Source organism: Cryptomeria japonica, chromosome 5 (genome assembly GCF_030272615.1).
Source record: "Cryptomeria japonica chromosome 5, Sugi_1.0, whole genome shotgun sequence".
NCBI lineage: Eukaryota > Viridiplantae > Streptophyta > Pinopsida > Cupressales > Cupressaceae > Cryptomeria > Cryptomeria japonica.
This window is the reverse complement of record NC_081409.1, coordinates 158,314,716-158,341,895: the sequence shown is the minus strand read 5'-3', so window position 1 is coordinate 158,341,895 and position 27,180 is coordinate 158,314,716. Positions and strand designations below refer to the sequence as shown.

Here is a 27,180-nt window from a genome sequence, read left to right as displayed (position 1 = left end):
AAACTAAAATAGGATGGAACAACAGTCTTTCTTCTTTTTTCAAGAAAGCCAATATCCTTTTCTCTTAACAGAAAAGTGATAGCAATTTAGCATAAAATGATAATAACAACTTTTTGAAATGAAATGAGAGAAAGGAAATGAAGTTTCCTGAAAGTTCAAAGACTTCCGTCACTTCTGTTGGTTGAAAATTTTGTACACTTGGGGAAATATACAAAATTGTGGCTTCAACCACAATGTGTGAGTAAAACTCTCCTAATTAAGGGAAGGCTCCCCCTATCTATCTAATACTAAAACTAAAATAGGATGGAACCACAGTCTTTATTCTTTTTTCAAGAAAGCCAATATCCTTTTTTCTTCACAGAAAAGTGATAGCAATTTAACATAAAACAGCAAGAACAACTTTTTGATATGAAATGAGAGAAAGGAAATGAAGTTTCTTGAAAGTTCAAAGACTTCCGTCACTTCCTTCAGGACGGGACAGCAATATCAAGCTCAAGTCTTGAATATGTAAAGTCCTATCTACCCTTTTCTATTCTAATGATGCTAAAAACAAATTATGATAGCACAAAGTCTGAAATAATTTATTTCTTTCTACGCAAGATAGCAAGAACTAGTGTGAGCTCAAAGTTTCACAGCTATTTCTTATTATAAAATTTACTTCTAATCTATCTCAAGAATGAGTGTAAGCACAAAGTCTTACAACTTTTCTCAATAGAACTTATATTTTAACTAAATTAATTTCCAATACTTGCAGCACAAAGTCTGCAAATCAAATTTGATTAAGCCCTTTAAGAAACACTTGCAAGAAAGGTAATGTTGAACATAAACTCAAGAATATAGCACAAAATCTCAATACTTGAGTAATTTTCTTCTATTCCTTTCAATCCTTCAATTTACACATAAAGCTCAAATTCTTCTTTGCTGCAAATTTGCCAAAGTTTTTGCTTGCTTTCCAAAAGATAAAGATTATAATAGACCCTTCAAGTATTTATGGGAGAGGAGTCTTGAGAAAAAGGTGGGAGGATCCTAACTAACTAGAGAAATTCTCTCAACCACCAAGACTTATTCAATAACTTATTCAAAGTTACAAGTCCTATTCTAAATTGACTTGTTACTCGTCTACTTGTAATTACAAATGTGCAAGTAATGACTTAACTTGCAATTTCCAAAATGTTTTTACAAGTAAACTTGTCAAAAGAAAAACTACAACTAAGAGATTACAATTTTGAAAAATGCAAGTGTTGAAAAACACTTAAGTTGCAGCATGTGAAGACATGAATCCTTCGAACTTCTGGATGATCGTTCGTAGCTCAGCAGGATTCGGCAAGTGGGTGTTCTTGGCAACAATCATGGTCTTCACAATGGTATCATGGCATTGAAGAAGCATAGAGTTGTTCTTCTCCAAAATGGATTGGATTTCATGCAAGAAGATTTGATGTTTCATCAAAACTCGAATTGAGACAGCTGAAAATTGCTCACTCCACTCATTATGAATTTTCATTTGTAGATCTGCGAGCACTTCTTCGTCTGGTATCAACTCCCCATTCTGACCCATGATATTGCAAGAGGCCTTATCACAGTGAGAAACAACACCTTGGAATACCTCAACTCGCAATCTCATTGCGTCATCAATCTCTTCAATGAGGGATTTGAGAACGAGGGCTTTGTTCTCTAGAAGTTCTTCAAATTCCAGATACATGACCCTGGAAGGAATAATGGCATGCTCCTGAAGAACACTCAACTGTTGTCGAGGCATCTTGCGCCAAACCGTCAAGCTACCTTCAACCCTTTCCATGTTCTGTTTGAAAGTCTTGGAGGTATGATTCATTTTTTTTTAAATTGTCTCCAACTTAACCATCATTTGGAATATGAAGTTGATCCACCTAAGAGTCCAACACTTGTACCTTCTGAGCAACTCTTTCAACTCCCCGAATTGATTCTTGTGAACCGGAAGATGATGCATGATTACTCCCTTCACCTGCAGGTTTTGTGATTTTATGAACAACTGCAACAAGTTGCCTATTCTCCTCTTCTAGCTTGTCTTTCTTCACTAGAAGTTCATAATACCGCTGTACTAGTGAAGCTACGAATTGTTGGGCATCATGCTTGACCACTTCATGCATTTGTTTACCCAATTCTATCCTTGTAACCCTGTAATCAGTAGCTTGCATTTCCTCATGTGGCTTATCTGCAAGAGGTTCAACAATTTTAGCCACCTTCATCTTATTACTATCAACTATTACCCTTGAGATTGTCTTGGCTTTTTTAGCAACCTTGGGCCAAGATTGCTTGAGCTGTTGATAATCAAAGACATCAAGAGAAATTTCCCGCTTCTTCCTCTTAGGAGTGAAAGAACTAAGCCATGGAGGTAAAACAACCAGTTCTCCTCCAGTAGCTACTGAAGGCAAAGGAGAAGCAGTTTCTATTTGAACAACCGTGGTCACCCTGTGAGAAGTATCTATCTGGATGGCAACCATGGTTTGCTCCGTAACCAAAGGGCATGAAGATTGTCTCATAAACTCTTCAAAGTCAGAAGTAGAGGTATCAATCTCTGACAAATGAATGCATGCAGGAGTATCCTCGAAGATTTCCAGTAAACTCTCTTGTTGATGATCTCTTGGCTCAACTGTTGAAATGGGAATGACATTTTGAGGAGACTCATCCACTACTGTGTCATGAGGAGATAGAGGCAGCTCCATGGAAACTGAGGAGGGAATCTCATGAGGTGACTCCGAAGCCAGTGACTTAGGAGAATCATCTGATTGTTGTCCTTCCTCCGAATCATCAGGATCAATCACATGAATGTGAATCTGGGACTTTTCTTTCCCACGAATTGTCGCCTCCTCAAGAGGAAGCACCATTGCCCGACTAACCCGCAATTTGATCCCGGTGCCTGAAGATGATGCACCTTCCTTGTTGTCGATCTAAATCTCAGACTTACGTCCAAGACACCTTGTAGAATTATCTTCTTTTCCAACCTTGATCTTGATGAGCCTAACACCTTTACCTTTGAGCTAAGTGTTGGTGTTAGCTAAGATGGGCTGAAATATTTCAAGAATGGAAGTGCATTCTTTGTGTGATCACTGGATTAAAGGAAGTGGGGCTTCATCAACCCTCTGTGACACGTACTCTGGGTCAAGCACATTTCCATCATCAATCATCCCTTGCGGAATATCCACTAGGTTCTAATCAATAACCTGCTCAAGGGTGAGCCTGCAGTAGTCCATCTTGAGAACCTCCTTTTCTGTACGGAGATCCACCCAGATATACTCAATGCGATGCACCTGTATGAAAGACATTTTGATCTTTTCCTTCATACCTCGGTAGTCAAAATCTGCCCTTGACTTAAACCTTTTGAGTTTAATCTCTTGCATCTCGGTCTCCATAGCTTTGGCTTTGGTGGATGTGATAAGGGGGTACCGGCCAATCTTCAATGAGTTGGTTGTAGAAATCCCCATCCCAACCTTATGTTTGACAAATTGATGTGCATGAACAACCATGATCTGTCTACCCAACTCCATAAGAATAATTTTATTAGTCGAGTATCTAGGAAGCATGTATGGCTGCCCACTGTAGCATCCGACTCTTATATAAGTGAAAGTCGGGAATTGAAGGAACAAGCAACCATACTCATTCACTCTTCCCATGCTTCATCTGACACCCTTCTATTCTTTAGAGTCTTGTCAAACTGGCACATGAAGTAACCAAAGAATGCATCTTGAACCCTCCTGAAATGTAATCTGTCGGGTCTCAAGGGTAGCTGATCATAGTATTCCCACACAGGTATAAGTGAGCGATCACCCTTGGTAGAAAGACAAGGGAAATGTCTAAGTGATGCCGCCAAATACACTAAAAATGAGTTCATGTAGAATGTCCATATACACAGGTGCTAATGGTATTCTGAAGTCTTTCTCAATAGTATCGGGATCAAGGCGGATTATTGCCTCACCATCATCATTTCTAATGGTTCTCGTCTCCTTGTCGAGTTCTAATTTCATAAAGTGCACTTGTAATTAACTTAAAATTTCCCTACAAAGAATAAAACAAAGGAAAACATTAAAACTTGCAACTTAAGGAAAATTTCCCATTTGCAGTCAGGGAGAAAAAACCCGAAATTGAAAGAAAAATATAGCAAACGAAAGCAGAATGCGATGAAATTTGAAACGTGGTTTGCGGATGGACTGAGGATTAGTCCAGTCCAACTGTAAGTTGAAATTATGCCTCGAGAAGCTACCATAGAGTAAAATTTTCATTTTTTGACAAAAAAATTATGTAATGGTCCATCATTTTTGAAAACAAAAATGAGAACACCCCTAGAGAAGACTTGTGGTGAAGGCCCACAGACAAATGTGGAAATATGAAAGAAAACAAAAGACCCCTCCTTTAAAGAGGACATTGCAGTTCATTCTCGACTCCTTGAAATGTGCCATAGGAACTCTGTCTTCCTCATCATGTTTGGAAAATACCCTATCCAAAAAGAGGAAAACCAAGCCTGCAAAGCTACCAGCTGATGATGTAGAGTTAAGCAGTTGCTACAAGTTCCTCCTAAGGCTAAAAGGCTTAAAATCACTTCCACGCTAGTTGAAGATGAAAACATTGAGCATTTGTTTTTGGAGATTGCTCACCCTTCCACCCTAAAAAATCCGAGTCAAGCCACTACTGTTGAATACAACAACCCATATATATATCTAGGACCCTCCTAATAGGGATGATGACTTACATAACTCTTAGGTGATGGCCACCAAGCTAATGAAAAGAATTGAGCAGGATAAATATGACAAAGAGGAGTTGAAAATGGTGGTAATAATACTCACCAATTGCTTGAAGTCACTAGTGGATCCATCTACCAAATTATCCATTTCCTCAAGGTTTACTTTTGAACCAAATTCACATGTCAGTAAAGAGATGATAGGTAAAGTGCAAATTGATAGCCTTTTTGGCCAAACTACACAAGAATGGATCAAGAAGATAAGGGTCAAAGGAAGGCCTTTTATTGACAAAATGAGGAAGTTGTAGGATGATCTCATCATGATTAGAATGGTGTTAATTTTGAAGTAGAGACCACCTAACAAAAAGAAACTACACGCCTACAAACAATAGAGGAACTCAAAGAGATGGTGGCTATGGGTATAAAAACCGCGGTAGTTGAAAAGATCATCATTGACAATCAAGACAATCAATGTATAGTTTGGATAGAGAGTCTCAAATGGAAGGACACCTTCCTTAAGCAAAATAGTAAAGTACAGAGTAAATTTCTTAAAGATGCTAACTGGATGTTAGGTGATAATGATATTGCTCAGGAGTTTGAGGATATCGGTTGTCAGATCAAGAAGCAAGATAATTTTGGGAATGCTACCATGGACAAACTCAAAGCTGAATTTGAAGGCACAGTTGACATTCTTTTAGACTCAAAGGCCTTTAATGAATTGAATTTGAACAAGTTGGTAAGAATTTATGCTGCCTTGAGTTGGTGTGCAAATCACACTAAGACCTTTGCTACCAAGAATGAAGTAGTTTGGTCCAATAGGGCACTATGGAGGTTATGGATGCAAAATGTTCTCATTCCAAATGAATAGGGGATCCCTGCAGTCATACAAGAACTCAAGGAATATAAAGTTCAAGTGGCGAACCAACAACTAACTCAGCAAGATGGTGCCAATGCGGGCTAGTCGCAAATGCCACCCAGCCTTAGTTTTCCTTTCATCCATTGAAATTAATGTTTATTTTTTCACAATGTATTCAAATAGACTTTATTTTAAATGATTCTTTTAAAGAATCAATTTCAAGAACTATTGGGCGGTTACTTATTTGGACATTATAAATAGATGTTTAATGGACTTTTGAAGGGTCCAAATTTTGATCCCCATTATATTGTGATATATGTGTGAGAATCGATTAGAAAGAAGATCGATAAAATTTTGTTGTTCATTTGGAGTGGAGCTTATTGTTTGTGTGCATTAAGTATTGAGTTTTGCTTTGTTATTCATATTAAATCTATGTGTTTGAGTGCACATATGAATGTGATTACTTTGTGGGTGAGATGTTCATATAAAGCATTACTTATTTCATTTTGGAAGTTCAACGAAGTTTGTTTTAATCAAAGTTCCTCGCTTTCGCTAGTATTTAAATTTGTGTTAATATCAATTGTGACTTCTTTAAAACGATTGAAAGGTCTTTGAACCTTGAAATTAGTATTTTCGTTTGGCTTTTTCTTTTCATTGTGCATATTTGTGGCATAGTGATGCACAAGTATTAGATGCCTTTCCTACTTTATGGTTAAAACCTTAAAAGTATACCCATCTTTAATATTCTTTAAAAAAAATCAAATCACCCAATCTTACAAAGGGAACTGCACCTTTACAAAATTCAGAGGGAAGCATTCATATTTTACCCATCTGTTGTTATATTTTTTGTCTCCGTTCCTAGGAAAACAAGAGTCATTTTATCCATTATCCACAAAGAGACAAATATGTTAACCAACATAGTTCTTATACTTATTCCTTACACATCTTTTTATAACTAATTTTTCAAGTACTATATATATTTGTGGCCCCCCCTCCCTCCTCGTCGTCGTCCCCTCGCCATCCCCAAACTTGGGCCCTTGGTCCTCCCTATTAAAATATTTTATGTATTAAACAAAGGAGATGAAGTCTCCTTAAATAGAAAAGTATAAGATGATGTTTCTAAATGAAACAATTGTTAACTGAATGCAAAAAATAGAAACTAACTAATCTAAACAAGATGACTATTATAGAACATTACATTATTTTAATACCCTCCCTTAATGGTCATCGTCCTAACAACCCTACAGAAGACAATCTGTAGGTTTTTTATAACAAACACAAAGAAGGTTGCCCCTTCTCTTCAAAACACTCGTTGTTGTTGAGACCCTCCTTGGATCTACAGAATGTTAATGATCAGGATAACCAGAAAGTTGCCAACCTAATGTTGGGAAAACAAAAAACTATCCCTCCCTGTAGCCAAAGACAACGAGAACAACTTCTCAAACTGAAACCATGATTTTGAGGAAAAATTGGCAAACCCTCCAAAGAGCAACATAGACGATTTTTTCGAAAACCACAAAAACTTTTGAAGATGAGCATTGAACACTATTTGCTCCAGCAACTCCAAAACAAATTGCAAGATACGACATTTGTAGATGTTCGCCATAGCAACTCCAGGTGTGACCCAAAGCAAACTGCAACAAAGCATGATTTTTGTGGAAAAAACCGTAAAAACCCTAGAACAGAAACACTCGTCATAATTTTTGTGGAAAAAACTATAAAACCAAACAACCGAAATCCCATGCGAACTTCGTGGATTACAGATGTTTTTTGAGGATAGAATCAATCAAAACCTAGAATAAAATTTTTAAGGGAAAAAAATTATAAACCTCAGAAATGATTTCTAAGGAAAAATTTGAAAAAACCCACAAACAATTTTTAGGAAAAAATCGTGAAAACCTAGAATATTTTTTTTGTGGACAAAAATTATAAAACCTAGAATGATTTTGCTTTTTTAGGGAAAAAAGTATAAAAAACCCACCATTAATTTTTAATGGTAAAAAATTAGAAAACCCAAACAAAACCTCTAAAGCACTACCAGATCTACGAAATGCACCCATGAGCCTTTGAACCCAAGTAGAAAATTAGAATCAATCAAAACCTAGAATAATTTTTAAGGGAAAAAAATTATAAACCTCAGAAATGAATTCTAAGGAAAAATTTGAAAAAACCCACAAACAATTTTTTAGGAAAAAATCGTCAAAACCTGGAATAATTTTTTTGTGGACAAAACTTATAAAACCTAGAATGATTTTGTTTTTTTAGGGAAAAAAGTACAAAAAACCCACCACTAATTTTTAATGGTAAAAAATTAGAAAACCCAAACAAAATCTCTAAAGCACTACCAGATCTACAAAATGCACCCATGAGCTTTTGAACCCAAGTAGAAAATTTCCAGAAGAGACGTTGCCACCAAAGACCTGCAATCATGATCCTATGGCAGCAATTGCGACCCTTGAAACACCCGATAGAAGCACCCATTGCAGGAAAACTATAGGAAGAAAGACGATTTGTGGCGGAAACCCATTCATCGCATGGGTTGCAACAAAGAAAAACGGAAGAAGAAGAACGTGAAAATCACTACTGCCACCACCCATAAAATAGCGCCGCCACCGCCTAGAAAAATCATGGATATCCAACGTTGGAAAAAAACGAAGAAATCCCTCGCAGAATCCAAAAGAAAATCGCGGGCAGATAGGTCACAAAAAATAAAGGCGTAGGTCACAAAACAAACCTGCGACATAGTGACGCTACACAAAATACCAATCAATGTGGGCCACGATTTGCAAACGTGTCGCGAAAAAAAGGTGTGAATTTCACATGATTTTGCAGCACGAGCAGAAGAAAAAAACATGCGATTTTCCTTGATCTTTAGACACAAACCCCAACCCGCGTGAGCAAAAAATGACCCATGATTTTCATGTATAGGCCAACGAAATTCCAGAGGTAGAAACATGAACGTCTAAAAAACAGAACCACGAACCCTAGCTCACGTTTTTTCAGAAACCCTACTTCAGCAGGCCCTAACTAAAAAAAATCTTCACTAAAAACCTCCAACAATTTCACAAAACCTCCAACTATTTTTAAAAAATCAAAAACCAAATTTCTGGAAAATATTCCGGATCAAAAGAGGCTCGAATTTTTCATTTAAAAAATTTGCCAAATTTTATGAAACCCCATCGACCCACACTGATACCATGTTAAAATATTCGGTGTATCAAACAAAGGAGATGGAGTCTCCTTAAATAGAAAGGTACAAAATGATGTTTCTAAACGAAACAATTGTTAGCTAAATGCAAAAAATAGAAATTAACTAATCTAAACAAGACGACCATTATAGAACATTACATTATTTTACTACTCCCGTCCCCATACTCCCATTTCCTCATCCCAAAATTCTGTGGAACATTGCTGTCATACCAAGCACATTGTACAGATGATGACTTTGTTTATTATTGAGTGGAAGGGTTTCAAATTTGATTGAGATTTAGAGCTAAGTTTGTGTTTTCAATACACTTGAGTGTTGAAGGAAATCCCAATGATAATTGTAGCTTGGTGTGTGTCAACTCAAATGCAGATCTTGGTGTGGGAGTGGTTGATGATCTTCTTTACAAAATTTAGAGGGAAACTAATTCATATATTACCCAACTATTGTTAAAATTTTATCTCCATTCTTGGGCAAACAAGAGTCTTTTTATGCATTATTCATAAAGAGACAAATCTGTTAAGCAACATAGTTCTTATACTTATTCCTTACACATCATTTTATAACTAATTTTTCAAGTACCATATATATTTGTGCCACCCCACGCCCCCCTGTCGTCGTCCCTTTGCCATCCTCAAACTTTGGCCCTTGGTCCCACAGTCTCTGTACTCCCATTTCCTTGTCCCAAAACTCTGTGGAACATTGTTGTTATACCAAGCACATTGTAACAGATTAGGACTTCATTTGTTATGGAATGGAAGAATTTCAGATTTGATTGAGATTTGGAGCTAAGTTTGTGTTGTCAATACCCTTGAGTGTTGGAAATCCCAATGATAACTGTTGCTTGGTGTGTGTCAACTCAAATGCAAATCTAGGTGTGGGAGTGGTTCGTTGTTCTTGGAGTGGAAAGTTCCAAACCCTATGATCTTTGGTTTTGCTGGTGGCTGGTTTAGACCTTGTAATTCTTGCAATCCTCCTTTTCTTTGAGCTTCTAACTTTTGTTTTTGCTTTGTTGTCCAAATCTACCAACAACAAATGTTTGAAATTGCTGCTATGAATGCCTAGCAGGTGACTTAGTGACCTATGGCTCGGCGATGTGGAAAATACCTCCAAGCGCAAACAATGGCGATTAACCTGGTAACACTATTATTGGATTAAATCACAATTTTCTAACCAAAATAAATTGCAAGAGATGAGGGATTCAGTAAGAGAAGATCAGGGTTTTTATCCCAACCTTGGAGGGTAGCTAGGGTTTTTATCCTAGCTAGCACTATTTTGAGAGAGATCCCAAATCATACCAATTCCAAATGATTTCGCCTATCTAGTAGAATTTTATTTATACTTGTTAGATTTAAAGCTGGCGCCCAAAAAAAAAACAATCTAGGTTGGTCAAAATAAAAAAAGATTATTATTTTAAAATTAATATTAATTATTCAAAGTTGATGCCCAACTAGGGCAGGGATATGACATTGCATCCATGCTCTCCATCATATTGCTCTCAAAAAATTGACATTATTCCATGTTGGCAGTAGTCCTTTGTTACCACTATTGTTGAAAAAGTTGGCATAAATCTTGTGACACTCAATTTCATTGGAAAATTGACATTAGTCCCTTATCATTGTATCACTAGAATTAAAAACAAACATTAAAAGCCTGGAGATTCTTTCGCTGTTATCCCATGCACAAATTGTAAGCATTTGGGTTGTCACTCAAGCATTGAAAATTGAAGAGATATCTTCTAATTGTTGTCTTGTTTGATAACTTAAGTTGTTTACTCAAGGTCTTGCTCTAACATAAATTTAATAATAAAGTATAAATGTATTTTTTCATTATTGCTGAAGTTGAAACATGTGGATTGCCCAAGTCATCCCTGTAATGTCCCCTACTAGGTTTAGGCCTCTTTTAACCATAATTAACCTATTTCAGTGTACTTATGACTTAAACTAAATTGATTAGGAGACTATTCTATCTTAACATGAATCAAATCAGTGATATTTCATGGTTCAATCAATTAATTTATTAAATAACTTGCTCATCTATCATACATCCACAACTCTTAATGCAAGCGTCAAACTTTGTTACTACTTCAGTTTTAAGGAAGAAGAGGATGTGAATGTTACCAAAGTGCTTAGATACCAAATACAATAGGTTCCCTCAAAGTTTACAGATCCAAGCCCTTACCCTATCTTGGGAACCTGTCCCTCAAGGTTCTCGGGACGCTGATCCCCACCCTCTCTTGGGAATCACCCTGTTGTCTGGATTTAGACTGCCCCTCTTTGGAAACATCTCAATTCCCAACTTCTTAAATACTGACAGTAGCAACAAGAATTATATATAAACAAATTCTTCTTACTGTTTATAAGTTCTTTCCGATTTACAATCTAGTATTGTTATTTATCTGATTAAGACATTATAAATATATATTATATATTTTTACTTATTTTCAGGTGTTATTATAATATATATTACTGCAGAGTAGTTTCCAGAAAATATTATAATAATTATAATTATTATATATATCATCAATATTTATAATACTATTAAATCCTCTATAAGAACATCAGCAGGCTTCATATATTAAGCATATATATTAAGTGCATACCATGCATACAACCCAGAACAAGAATGTTACTGCCTGTAACCTAATATCAGTTCCAATCTGATTTTACTGTTATTATTTGTTTTATATATTTGTTTATATCCCTGCATCCATCCCCCAGTCACTTCTACATCATCTTTATATATACCCTCACCTAACTCCTCATTAGTGGGACACATCTCTTCACAAAGGGAGAGTCATACTTCATAATTTCTAACCGATTCTTATCTTGGATTGTTAGACTATTTGCATATTACTAATTATTATCGTTGGGTTACGATTGCTATTATATTTATGTTAAACGTTGTCTTCCTTTGTTTCTGTTTATGGAACCGGTCTTTACCTTAGTCACTGCATGCTTAATTTTATCAAAGTCTTGATTATTAATCCTTAAATGTCTTAGATTCTCTGACCAGAATATGGATTGGTTTATTAATCATACAACTGAAGGTTTTAACTAGCGATTTCCATGATAAACATTTGATCATCGATTACCATTTTGATCTTAGACTTTCTTAATATAGGTGCTGGCTTCATGTGTGGTTTATTTAATGGATGGGAAGGCAGAGTATTGTTTTATATTGTTTATTAATGTTTTATTAGTCTTATTAGTTATTGTTGCGTTGTCAATATTGCATTATGATTACCATGTAAACAAGAATATTAATATTATGTAATGTTCAATGAATATGTATTGTTAATGTAAATGTGTGTAATAATCTATTTATTACGTTTATGAAACTGATTACATAATACTAAAGAGTTTCAGTCGTAAACTCATATAATTAAATAACTGATACATAAGTATATTCAGATATCAATCACTATTATGGGGACATCACAATCCCTCAAATCACATTTGCCAATTGAAGCAATTTGAAGAAGAGCGCAAAACTATAATTGCATCATGTATCAGTATAACATTGCAAGTGTAGAGACAAAAGCTTTCCATCTTCAAAAGCCTCAAGAAGTCATCAACGTTTATCTAAACTTAAAGTATGTGAAGGGCCTCTTGGCAGCATTTGCAAAATCAGTAAACATAGCTATTGTCATAATCGGCAATACTATTGGAGTCCTAAAGCTTGGCACATGTTGGCAACATAATCGCGTTAGCAAATATGCATTATTCTCTTAAATGGGTGATGCAAAGTTGACATTCAAAAACTGAAGGTCATACTTATGATTTGTTCCAATGCATCCCATGACAAGCAAGCCTGTCAATAAATGCAGCAATAACATCATAGAAGAATTGGCTTATTGGTATGTAGATCAGGAGTGAAAGATGGCATTTCAAAGATAAGATTCTTTCATGTATCATCATCTTCAAAAGAGGACGTGAAGAATTATGGGCCATGGATATTCATTGAATAGGTGATATTTGCTCAATTCAATCAATCCTTCCAAAAGATAGTGTAATTAGCCAGGTGCATGGATAGTAGTGGTTCATATTTTGAAATGATAAATAGTAGCATTCATATAGTCATTCACATATTAAGCTTAATACCACAAATAGAATGCAAGAACAAGATCCATAAAATGGAGGCTATTGAATGAGAGTGGGAGAATCCCTTAGCTGCTAGAAGAGGGAAAAGACCCCTTTGAACAAGAGACTCTTTTGTGAGGCTTCCAAAGTTAACTTTTTTTCATCATTTGATTCTTTCCACCCTTCATCATGGGGTTTCAACTGAGAGTGGGTTTTGGCTTAGTATGTATTGGACTTTTCATATTGTTCCTTATCCATATCCATATTTTCAAGAGGTAGCGTATCTTATTTGAAATGATATAAGCAGTTTTTTCCATGTATACAATTTTGTCAAGGTTGTGACCATGTGAGCCAAACCACTATTAAAAACAAAATCCCACATATTACTTACATTGCATGAGTTACATCCATTGCATATCAAGTCACAATTGGCAACTCACTAATTATGTAACATATAATTATGTGATCAAGTTTTCAGTGTGCAGTTGCTCCATTGTGATGATGATGATTCTCAAATTCTCACATGTTTCTTTGGGAGGGAAGTTAGCAGGGTGATCCCAGCCAACTTGAGAACACATTTTGCTCCATCCATTTAGTATAGGCAAAAATTGCTAAGTAGTGAGATTGTAGTTTTTGTTGGTCCAGTTTGGGTTAGAAATGAGTTCATTATTATTGTCATTGCCATTGTCATCGCTTGATCATTGATTAATGGTTGTAGGACATGTAAGTAGAACTGCTAACACCCTTCTACACCTTTTCCTTTCTCACTTTATCCTTTTACCTTTCCTAGCTTAACCTCAAGTTCAAATAGTTGACTATCTTGCTTGCCAAACCTAAGCAATGGCTATCTTGGTGGTTCCATGTTGCCAAAATCTCAACATTACATTGCTTGGTTTGACATTGTTTATAGGCAACCAAGTAAACCGACATGGCACCTCTCCTATTTATTCCTAGGAGAATGTAAGGAAAGCACATTGAAGATAATGCCTGTGCCCTTGGTACTTGCTTACTTTAGTCTTATGATGTAGATTTGTAAGGGGTCTTATGATAATGATAGAACATGGAGCTAAGAGTCTTACTTTTATTATGGTCTAGGAAACTCATTGATTCCAATTGGCTAAAAGGAATATTCAAGGTTAATCTTAAGCAAGAGGGCTCCTAATATCCTATGTTTTTAAGGTTGACACAACTAGTTCTATTATGTCACATCTCAACAAGGTTGCCATAGATTCTACATCAAGTGATTGGTAGATCTATGCAATGTTTTGTTTTAATCCAACTTATTGCTAATTAAGGTTGCTAGATAACGACTCTCAGGGTTTTGTTTAGGTAGGATACAGTTGCCCCTAAGATTTTGTATGATCTTAACATAGAATCTACCCATATGCAACATAGACACAAATTTAGGCTTACCTATGTAAAAGTAAAAGTAGTGGTCACTACCACATGCATAGTGTTGACCTAGAGTTTGTGCTCTAACTAAGCATGATGCTAAGTTACTAACGATAGATTACAGTTGCAAGATAATGAAAATCTAATTTATGCCAATATCATCTAGATCATTTCTTAATTCAGATATGTCCTAATTGAGTATTTTGACCTAGGGTTATGTTCATATAACTTATCTAGCTTGGATGCATCCTTCATCTATGACCATGCCAATTAAATGAGTCTTAGCTAGGTATGTTGACCTAGGATTATGTTCGTCCATCATCTTACATCTACATTCATATTGATTAAATGTGTTCTTATTGGATAGGTTGACTCATGACTATGTTCATACAAATCAAGTGTATCCTATATCTACCTTCATTCTCATTAAATGACTCCTAACATGGTATCATGTTATCTATGTTCATTTAAAATTTTAAACTAAATGTTTACTACAACAGTTATTTGGTTGGCCTCTTCTATGTTCATTTACCAATGTGAACTAAGAGCATGTTGGCGCATTGTAATATTCATTCCTGTTTGATGTATAACTCATAGCAGCAAAAATCTTATGGGCAAAAAATCAACAAACCAAAAGTAAAATATTTTTTGAAAAAAATGGGATTTAAACAGGAAAAAATAGAGAAAAAGTCGGATATAAAAAAATGTGGAAGAAGGGACAAAAACTAAGGCAATTCCCTGGCATAGAGACAGAGAACTCAAGTTTTTTGAGCAGCTTATAGTTTATTGAACTCTCTCAGGTACTAAAGGTCTTAAGGGATAATAAAACATTTTCATATTAGGAATATTCCAACCAGTAAACAAGGGTGTTGACATCCTTTCATATTCTCCTACCCAGTCTGTTGGTATCAAAACCTTGTGTAGTATTTGGTTTTCATTCAACATTTTCCTTCTAGGCTCATGTAAAGTTTTGATTTCCGCATTATTGTCCTTTCAAATATTATGTTAGATGCTCCTATACCTGTTTATGCCTTTGTTGAAGGGATTCTTAATCTTATCAATCATGATTTTTTGGGAATATGTTTGTATTTGTAGTGCTGTTGTGCCTATGATGCCAGGAGAGTGGCTGCAGTAGCACTATTAGGAACCGAATCTCTGATCTACTGATAAGAAAGGGAAATTCTAAAAGCAAAACAAAAACCAGAAATATATACTTGAAGGCTGAAATATTAAAGAAATCAATAGAACTTTCAACAAGAATGTTTTTGAATTTTAAACAAACTTTTAAAGCAGAACTATGTCGATGTTGAAATAATATATACAATGTTGCGGTGTTCTTTTTAACTATTTTCTTAGAAACAATAATCGCAATTCTTATGGTTCTTGAAAACTCGAGCTCTTGAATAGTGTCTCTTTTTGTTCTCTGGACCACTAAAAACTATTGCATGTTCCACAATGAATATTATGAAATATTTTTCGGACATTAAAAAATAACTGGTTACTTTGGATTAGTACTCACAAAAATTTGGGATTTCCATTGCAAATTGATTTGTTCAATTCTATTTGTGATGTCATATGAAAAATTTGTGTTCTAATTTCTGATTGAAGAAATTCATTTTTTGAGGAGTGTGAATTCGTGAGTTTTGTGCCACATTCTTGATCCTTATCTTTTTTGTCAATTCCCTTGCATTTTTTTCAGGGCAAGGACATTCCCATAGTTCACCGAGTTATTAAGGTAATGATTACTAAGCTCTTGCTTCTTTTGAAGAATATATAGATAATCTCAAATACATTGCTTTTTATATTGCATGTGAAACTGCACACAAAAGCTTCCTTATTAGTGTTCTACCGGTAATATTGATTTTGAACTTATTGCTTATGAACAGTTTAACGGTAAATAAAGTTAAAGTGCATAAACCAAATAACACATAAAGAAGCAACACCATAACACCAATATTTATATGGGAAAACCTTGCAAAGGGAAAAACCACGGTGGGGCTGATACCCACAATATATATATATTTGATCAAGGTATACAAATATTACATTGAGGGGATTGCACATGCAAATCAGGCCAACTGCCTAGAGCCCACTACTCAAATAGAAGTCTCATTGACTTACACAACATTACGAAGTGATTACAAACAAAAATGAACTTATAAATTGCATCTAAGCATGCTGGATAAGTTTCGGTTTAAGCTCTGTTAACCCTTACTGATTACTGGTTTGATGATGCTCTGTTCTGCCCTGTTCTACTACCGGTTTACACTGTGCACGTGAAACTGCACACAAAAGCTTCCTTATCAGTGTTCTACCGGTAATATTGATTTTGAACTTATTGTTTATGAACCGGTTAACAGTAAATAAAGTTAAAGTGCATAAACCAAATAACACATAAAGAAGCAACACCATAACACCAATATTTATATGGAAAAACCTTGCAAAGGGAAAAACCGCGGTGGGGCTGATACCCACAATATCTATATACTTGATCAAGGTATACAAATATTACATTGAGGGGATTGCACGTGCAATCAGGCCAACTGCCTAGAGCTCATTGCTCAAATAGAAGTCTCATTGATTTACACAACTTTACAAAGTGATTACAAACAAAAATGAACTTATAAATTGCATCTAAGCATGTTGGATAAGTTTCGGTTTAAGTTCTGTTAACCCTTACTGATTACCGGTTTGATGATGCTTTGTTATGCCCTGTTCTGCTACCGGTTTACACTGTGCATGTGAAACTGCATACAAAAGCTTCCTTTCGCTGACCAAAAAGCATACCATCGATCTCTGATTAATTCGCAACCAAAATCGTATTCCAAATCGCACATATAATCCATCGCTGAAAGGATCTCCTTAAATACCCTTCTAACTTTTCACCATGTCGGCTTCAATGAGAAATATAATCCTGTCGGCTGCCAGATCACAAGGTATTTCATACATAATCCCGATGATCATGTCGGCCTTCACACGTTACCAAAAATTCCTTGAAAGAATTTATCGGGGCCACAAGATCTCTTAGTCGGGTCCTATCCTTAACCAGGTTCCAAATACACGTTACCGGAATTAGGACTTAACCGGTTGTGAAGCAAAGTGAATACCGGTTAACCCAATTAAAGCAAAATGATAAATTAGTGAATCCCGATAAAGAATATCAACACCTGGAGATGAGTTGCCATCACTGACAGCCCAAAATGCCATTAATCCTTACCAGATGAGTGTCAATTGCCAACAGTCTTAACCATTCTCCCTCAATAGAGCACACTTGGTAGGGTGTCTCAACCGTTCTCCCTCAATCAAACCACACTTGATAGGGTGTGTCTTAACTGTTCTCCCTCAATCAAGCCACACTTGATAGGATACCTTATCAGCCGTTATCCCTATTGTGAGTCAAATTGACAGGGTGCCCTATCAGCCATTCTCCCTGTTGCAAATCATATTGACAGGGTGCCCTATCAGCTGTTCTCCCTGTTACATATCATATTGTCAGGGTGCCAATACCATGGTTGATTCCAAAAATCAGATATAATACGCATAGGTGATAACATCACATTTCATCATACTTGATTGCACAGTGAGTGCAGGAGATAACATGCAGTGATTAGTCTTAGAGATGGTCTGCTATTCATAATAATATGTAGCGAACAAAAACTCTATACCAGAATATTGTCTTATCCTCACGGTAGCTTCAGATTCGATCTATTCTTTTAGGCTCTTTTTTCCTAAGATTTTTCGATTCTTTCTTCAAATGCGGTGGGGGTTATTTATCCTCCCTATCCGTGGTGGAAAGACCACCACCAACAGTCATGCCTTTTAGTGGCAGCGACTCTTTTGAAAGGTCGCTGCTTTTCCTTATCGATATTGCTTAGCTGTGTCAATCATCATTGATCTTTTGTTTTAAGGATCCTATCATTAACTTAACTAATCATTCTTCGATCTGATTGTCCTCCCTTAAGGCAGCGGTACCTTTAATTTGCAATCATTATTGGTTGCTCATAATTAAATGTGAATATCAAGACTTGTCCTATTAGTCTTTCATTAAGTATAACTGTCATACATAAGTGCGGTCTATATTAGTATTATTATTAAATTCTGCTGAAGAACATTATCAAGCTTCATATTTTAAGCATACATATTAAGCACATCCCCATGCATACCACCAAGAACAAGGATTTTATTGCCTTTAACTTAGTAACAGTTTTGATCTGATTTGATCGATGGTGATATCACTAGAGGCTTTTGATTCCTTTTCTTTATGTCACTTAATGTGAGGGAGATTTCACACCTCTTCATCATGTATGCCCTTTGGCAAGAGACACACCCTTTCACCATTAGCACCCTCTTAAAGAGTGCAGCTCTTCATTATTTCTGCCCTTTGAAAGGGACAAAACCTTCCACAATCACATCTGCACTTCTTATTTAAATCAGATCTGCACTTCTGATTCCCAAATTATTCCCCCTTCAAATGAGTACTCTTCTCCCTTTTATACCTCATATTTGGGGGAGTCGCAACTCACCATTTCATGCCTTTTGACCATTCATTAACTTAATCAAATTTTAATCATATTTAATTATATTATGTTTTTATATTTTAATTTAATTTTTATTTTCATTCTTTTGTATTTTAATTATTATTATCATTTTATTTATTATAAAATCATATTTCAAAGTGGGGACATTACATTAATGCCAACCAGAAAAGCTATGAAATATCTTTGGACTGTCTTGGCATGTAAAGTTCAAGAGTAAGCACTATAGCCAAAACAAGCCCTCGATGAGGTAGTCACCTGAAGAACAATAGTAAGTAACTGAGTTGATGAGAGAAGTTTTATAATCTAACAACCTTCAAATAGACTTGATTGTCCACTTGGAAAGTCAATAGTTGCACTACTGTTATATTGTTTGGTTAAATTCTTACTGAATGTTTATGATTAGATCTCTATTTAACTTGATAAGTTGTAACAAGGCTAAGGTCCTACTGATATTACATTAGCTAACATTTTAATTTTCGATTGACCCTTATGTCGGCTTACAAGTGCATGACAGCCTTTTCATATATTGAAATGCTACATTTATGTTATGATATGTAAAAACTATAGATGCTTTTGTTTTCTAGGGCATTCTATAAACTATTAAGTTAAGTTGAACTTAACAGTACATTCAGTTAAGTTGAATTGTTTCATTGAATCTATTTTATTGGTAATGCTATTTGTGGCATTTAACTTGTCCTTGATCTTCCCTCTTTCTCGTTTTCTTTTAGAGGATTATTAGAATGCAAGAGTAAGCTTTTGGAGGACCTGATGGAGATCCTTAAATTTTGTCCATTCTATTCTCGATTGCATGTCAGATCTGATATAGATCATCACCATGTGTTTTTATCTTTTTCACGCAGCTCTCATATGTAGCCTCTTGAGTCAGATATTTTCTTGTTTGCTATCCTTTGTTTATTACTGGTTTGACAGGCTTTAAAATTAAGTCTGAAGGGGCAGGTGGACTGAGTAAGAGGGGCAGGGATAGATTGAATATAATTTGTTGTGCATTGGTCACAACATGCAGTAAGAGCTAATTGCAGACTATCAGTGAAATGATGTTCTTTTTGTTATTCGAATAGATGAGAAGGAACTAACATCTTTTTCTGTCTATTTAATGGGTGACTGTGGTCAAGTCCTGGTTTATCAGCCAAAGAGTAATGTGAGTATGGAGTCCAATGCAGTTGCAAACATTTTTGCCTAATTACAAGTTCTTAACTTAATGCTATGTAACATAGGCTCTGTCAAAATTATTAACTTTTTGTAATATTCCATTCATGGGATTCTTTGGATTGTAGCTTTTACATTTTTCCATTTGTAATGGATTACGGAATTTGTCATATATTCTGTGATGTTTCAGGTACATGAACGACAAGACGGGGCCGGCATTGAAGTTCTTACTAAAGGTAAAAATGTCAGTTTTTGAATCTGTGAAGGTTGAGTTGTATATACTCTCTTTTCTAGATCTGAAATTCATTTAGTATGCATTGTAAGAATTCGTCTATTAGCATTATTCTCTTCATAATGTGGTTTGTCACAAACTTGGAGCACCTAAGTCCACATAAGATATCATTTAGCCAGCAGATCTAAAAGGAGATAATACATTAAGGTGTTAAAAGGTGTACAACTGCAGATGTTACAAACTTACAATTTATAGATTTTGAATGCAAATTTATTTTCTTGCATTTAATTAGTTTAATTTTTTGCATATTTGCACCTAGTATAGAATAAGCTTGCTTTAGTAGGTGTTTACTTGGGTAGGTTTCACATATAACTTGAACTTCCTAATAGGTTGAGAAGTGAAACACAAGTAACATATCTCCTTTATCCCACATTGGTTGTACATTCACATATCTTGGTGGTGTATCCTTTATATATCCACTTGTAACTCATTATAGAGCATCTTTTGTGCACATTACATCCTTCAATAGAATAACCTTATCGTTTCATATTGGTTTTTTGATTCTTTGTGTTTGTGTTTAGCTTCTTTATCTTGTGTGACTATCTCTATAGCCAATTTTTACATGGTATCGAAGCTTGTTAGAGTGCTTCTTGTTAATTTTTTTGGAGATCTAGGTTGCACATCTTGTATTTTTGTGAAAAGTTATGTATGTTTTTCCCTTGCATCAAATCATGATTTGGAGAATAAAAAAAAATATAGAAATACTAGATTTTTGGGGGAGTAGTGGTTTCTTCGTAGCTTTAGTTCGTAGGTTGTTTTGAGACATTCTTAGATGAAGTGTAAGCTCATCTTAAGTTTAGAGCATCTGAGGAAGTCAAATTTTCCTTTTTTGCGTCTTAGACAAAGGAGGCTAGATCTGCAAAGATTTTATATTGGGAGGTGCCTACCAAATCAAATAGGTACATAATGTTTTTTAGCACATTGATTCAAATCTAACCTTTTCATTTTCACCAGATTGCCCAAAAACCTAAAGAGTGATTGTCAAATTATTGAAATTGGACATCTTGGCCAAGAGCCCTCATGGAAAAGTTTTGCCCCCTTATATGTATTTGTACAAGGTATTGTAGTTGGTAGACTTTGACCTGTTGAAGGTTATAAGTGCCCTAAATGCATGGTTTGTACATTGATGGGGAGATTACATAATTGACATCAATTGCTAATCCTTGATAGCGAAACTATATCGTTATCCCTTTAACATTGAGCAGTACCTCCATAGTTTTCCACCACCATCAAGCGATGCCACCACATTCTTACCACTACACTCCTCGACAACGAATGTTCTACCAAATTCTATTGAAAACCATACAATTGTCAATTGGTGGTTTTGTGCCAACATACAACAATTTTGATGCTTGATGGAGTGGTCTTTGGGCATATACTTGTTTTCAAAAAAACGACTAGTTTCAAAACGTGGAGAAAATTGAGAATATTTTGAGGAAATCTTTGAATATTCTTTGTATGATGTCATTCCTTTTCTTCACTTTAACTTGGCTTTCTCACCATTAGCATTTTGATTTGGGAGTCTATCTTTAAAAGCTCTATTCATATTGGCTCCATTTTTGAGCAATTTTATTAAGTTGCCTAATTTTTTGATAGCTCCGTAGTGATGTGAATGGTTTTTGACTTTGATGTTTGGGTTTTTATACAATTTCATATTCTCACAAATGATGCTGAGATATTCATGTTTTAGGAACTTTCTGGGTTGCATTTGATTTCATACGATAACATATTTTGGTTCTATTTGTTTTAAAAGTGCATTATTTTTGTGTCTTTCTCATTAGTGAAGCAGATTTATTCTATTTCGTCACAAAAATATACTTTTTAGCATTGTGGCCTCATTTGGCTTTTGTAATACACTAAGATCAATTGCACTTTGTTGATTTGACAAGTGGAATCAACAAAGTGACAGTTGTAATCACCTTAAGTATAAAGTGCCATCATCATATTGTACTGGGGTCTCTTGATTGAGTGATTTAGGGGGGAGTCAGCTTGTGATTGTGTTTACTTTCAATTTGTTGGGTTGGATTGTGTTTTTCTAGTTTTTCCCTAAGATCCCTCACATAGTTCCATATAGCTATTCATCATGGAAAACATTTGATATGGAATCACTTCAGTAAAGGTCGTACCAAGCATTGGAAATGGAGTTGACCAATGGTTCGTAAAGGAAAAGAGGCTATGGCTTGATGAATGTGAAATGTCTTGGATATTTATGTACATTTGTTTCACTTGATCTCTAATTTCATGTGCAAAAGTTTAATAGACCTAAGGAGGCACAGGTCAATTTGTTGATTTGTATGGTCAAATCTACGTTGTCGAATTGGTAGGTATACATGTCACCTTATTTATTGGTTTTTCACCTTGCTGAGTTACTCATGGGTTTATTTGCTAGTCAAACTTGTCAAGTTTTTGGAAAGTACTTGCCAAACACTCCACGAGTCTGACAAAAAAACTTGCCAAATGTGTTAAAATGTGAAACGCGAAAAAAAAGTAGAAAAAATAGTCAAAAAATGTGACGATTTTGCCTTATAAATTATGAACTTCACCCATACGACATTTGGAGGGAAAATATTCATCACAAAAATGTGCCAAATACCTAATTTCTCCCTTAAGTGATAAAATTGTGAAAATGGTGTGCCCCTTGACCTCACTAGAGGCAACTTAAACAATTATCTTTGTCACTATCATAATAATAGTTATCAATGATGAAGTATCATACTATCAATATCAAAGATTCAAATGCCATTATTATTATAAAATACAACCTTAAGCTTCACACAAGAAAGGTAAGAGGACAAATCAAAGGTCATTTTTGGGCACACTTGGCATAAACCTCTTTTCATCACAATGGTGCCATTACTTAAGTAGAGAAAGTTATAGAAAACCTAAGTTCCCGCTTAATTAATTTCTATGTATTGTAGCCTTCTTTGAAAATGGATTTGCTTGGTTTAGTTCTTCGAACTATTTGCTGAATGTTGTTGAACTAGAGTTATCTATTAAGGACAACGAATTTTTTCATTTGAAGAAAACTATTAGAACACTATATTTATCAAGGAAGAGAATAAATTATTATTAACCATGTTCCTTGGGCAAGTATCCCACACAAAATTTGGCTGTCCCCTACAAGGGATTAGGGATGCTTGGATGGGTAGGAAATGTCCCACCTTGTCCTCAATTTAAAAAAATCAAAAACATTTCAGGGATGACATTTTTTGGATAGGAAATGCTAGGGAATGGCTTGGAGACGTATGTGCCATCTTAGGGATGTTTGGTTGTTTATTTCCTATAGATTAGTTAGCATGAAAGGCAATTTTTAAAAAAACAATAAAAGGGATGGGGGCACACAAGTAGCACTTTGCATCACACTTAAACTGCACATTAAAACTGCATTATTAATTTAAAACTAGATGTGATAAAATTATGAAAAATGGCATATATCTTGAAGGTTTGTGTTCTAGGGGCATTGTCCGTAGACCTTGTGAGACGTTCTCTCCCGATATCTCTAAATGCCGCCAAACCTTGCAAGGGGACCACACTTCTTATAGTTAATTAAGAGGAATAGGTTTACCAATCAAAGAATTGGAGAAGTTTGTGTTTTTTCATATTGCCTTGCAACTTAAAGATTTACATAGTTTTGGGTATCATGAGACTTAAACCACATGTTGGGATGTTGATTTTGAAGATTCCATGCAAGTCGTTGAGTAGGAGACACATGAGGGGTTGGTTGGGGTTCCATTCGATGAGGCAGTCCCCCATAGTGGCAATGATTTAGACTCCAAATTTTATGCAATGTTAGCAGATGCTTATTACGGGCAGCAGCACATTTTCTAAGTTATTGTCATTTTGTTGTTTAAACTTTAAACTTGCTGCCTTTGGACATTTTGTTGCAATTTTTATACATTATATATACACATTGACAATGAAAGCAATTGACTTTTGTTAACTTGGTTGTCAACTCCCGTGTCACATCTCAATTTAACTGCCTTGGGGGGTAATGAACCATGGAAGGTTCTCATTAGGAAACTTGTTGTCACTAAATAGGCCAAGACATGGAAGTTGCTCCCCTTCAGTGATCTCATTGCTAGTAATTTCCCAGTATCCCCAGCCAGTTCTAATGTATTCAAAGTGATGTGGAAGGCTTGGGAATGTATTAGAAGCCTTGTTTCCCATAATAGAATCCTCAATAATGATAACTCTTTATGAGGTGATGAATTAGGGCAAGAGGCCTACCCTTGTGGAATAGATACCACCAAATAACTTTAATAATTCTAAGGGTATTTGTTGTCTTAATGATATCATGCTTAACAAACAACTAATCTTTTGGAATGCTCTCAGCCAAAAATATCAACTATCCCTCCAACTGGAGAACTTATTCTATGCTGCGAGAAGCTTGTAGCAACTTGAACTTGCCCAAGCAGTGTTCGGTCATGGAGGACAATATTTAATCATTCTCATGGGTGGATGGTACCTGTTGTGCGTATCGCACACACACCCCTGCTTTAGGGGACCCCCGTTCTAAGTTTGAAGTCCGCTCAAATAATGATCCAAGCCGAAAATCGTTAGGTTTTCCAAATCTCGCGATGTATCCTCAAACACTGAAACCACTTCAACCTCTCAAAATCCTCTTTCTAGCCGAAACTGAAGTAGGAGCAAAATCGCACATTTCGATCCATTAAGCCAAAAACTTGAAGTCTGCCAAATCGCCTTCTCAGGCCGAGCATGGACGAAATCTCGCAAAAAGTCAAAAGACGTCCAATTCTCACGTTTTGACTAAGTAGGCCGAAAATCGCGCAATATCATTTATTTTGCCCGAAGACACAAGGTTTTTCGAGTTTCACAAAATCACCATTTTGGCCGAAATACTGATGAAAGGAAACAATCGCAAAATAGCTTCACAAGCCGAAAAGGCTTAAAGGTTAGAAAAAGGGTTCATTTGGCCGAAATTCGCCCAAAAGATCAGAGTCGCGCGAAAAACGTTAAACTCACAAAATATCATTTTCGGTCGAAAAGTAAAAAGGTAAGCTTGCAAAATTGGTTTGTAGGCCGAAATTGAACAATAGGAAAATCGCGCAAATCCTCCATTAAGCCGAAAACTTGAAGTCTACCAAATCGCCATCTTAGGCCCGAAAATGGCATAACTCACGAAATCAACATTTAGGCTGAAAATGCCAAACTCGCAAAAGTAAACCAATCTCCCGAAGCTAGCTAGTGGGGTTTAGATCGCGCCAGAAATGGCTCTTTGAGCCGAAAATTATAAAGTGTAGAAATCGCGCAAAAACCATTATAGACCCGAAAACTCAAGAATGAGTCAAAATCGCGAATTTTACCCATAATGCCCAAAAATGAGTCTAAACCACTCAAAATTCCTCATAGGCCCGAAAATGTCGTATAGGGTAAACATCGTGAATTTCCCTTTTTGAGCCGAAAATTCCCAAAGCTCACAAACTTATCTAATTCGTGGAAAATGTGAAAAGGACTTAAAACTCTCAAAATCTTCCTCAGACCCGAAATTTTGAAAACCTTACAAAGTCCCTTTTAAGTCCGAAATTGCAAAGGAGGGCGATTAAAGTGTCTAGTTAAAAATCTCCCATTTAGGCTAAAATTCCCGAAATTTGGATTACAAAGGCAAGTAACTTGAAAAGAAATCTCACATTTCGCCTAATATGGTCGAAATTCATCAAAAGGACGCATTTAAAAGACACTGCAATTCAACCTTTTAATTAAAATGTCGAATTTCAATCAAGTTAGGCATTTTTTAAAACAAAGTTAAAAATCGCACATCTTGGACGAGCTAGCCGAAATTGCTAAAGTAAAGGTAAAACTCATAAAATAAAATCTCGCGCAGTTTGGTGTAAATACCCAAATTTGGCTAAAGAGACATAAAGCATTAAAAAAGTAAATCTTTCGCAGTTCGCCTCTCAAGCCCGAATTTTGTCTAAGTAGGGGAGCGAATCAAGAAGACAGATCGAACTTCATGTAAGAAGTGAGATTCAAAAGATACATCTCACAAAGAGCTTCTCAAAGCCCGAACCCCACAGGACGAAGTTTGTTAAATTAATTTTTCAAATTGATTTATTAAAGTGAGATTGATTGTTCGCAGGTCGAAGGCATCGTCCCAAAGAACCAAGAGAAGGCTTGAAATGTCAAGGAGCCAGGTGCTGAAAGCTGAAGAAGAAGATGCAGGAACACGTTGCAGGAGCATGAGATCAGAACCAAGCATTGGGAAGCGTGTCGCTACACCACCTGACCACAAAATTGAAGTCCATCACTGAGAACAAAGACCCAAGAATACTCCGAATGCAGCAATCATGCATTCTCAAGAAAAATATACAGCTGGATTTAATTCCAGGAACTCAGTTTTAAGAACTGAAATTGTTTTAATGTAAAACTACCTGTGGGCCCCACTTAAGATATTTTGAAATAGAGGGGAAACAGGTCAGTTGTGGACAGTTATGTTCGACCACCAGATAGACCTAAATTAAAGCCAAATAGTGGTAGTCAGTTGAGATAGTGGTTGGGTGGATGACTGAGAGTTTAATGGGCATGTGTTAAGGCTACCAGCTTCTAGAAGGCAGGTTGCAGCCCTTGGATGCAGTCCATCCTGGCCATCGATTCAAAATTGTAAATTCTATAAAAGGCAGAGGCCTTTCTTTTGTAAAGGGTTAGAATTGTGTTGTTAGAATTTTGTGGTTAGAATTTAGTAGTTAGAATAGGTTAGATTTTAGGAATAGCATAGAGATGCTGCAGAAATTGTTGTAATAGGCAGCTGAAGCAAATATATGAACATTGAAATATGGTGTTTGTTGTCTTTGTTTTAGTCTATTTGCATGGTTTCTTTTAGCTGGTTAATTTTAGAGTGCAGGGATTTTAATGGTGAAGTGTAGAGGGTTATTTGATGCATTTCTGGTTCATACCATTAGGGGTTTGCTGATTGTAGGTCACC

At 35.8% G+C, this 27,180-nt stretch overlaps 1 protein-coding gene across 6 annotated transcripts in view; it reads left to right on the top strand.

The window, feature by feature from the left end:
- The window catches only part of LOC131072694 (uncharacterized), a 98,146-nt gene that overhangs the window by 47,644 nt on the left and 23,322 nt on the right, over positions 1-27,180 (top strand). For all 6 annotated transcript variants that reach the window (XM_058008929.2, XM_058008928.2, XM_058008927.2 and 3 more), the window contains 2 exons: positions 15,943-15,978; positions 20,139-20,184. In XM_058008929.2, the coding sequence (XP_057864912.2) occupies positions 15,943-15,978; positions 20,139-20,184 (82 nt within the window). The remainder of the gene's footprint in view (positions 1-15,942; positions 15,979-20,138; positions 20,185-27,180) is intronic.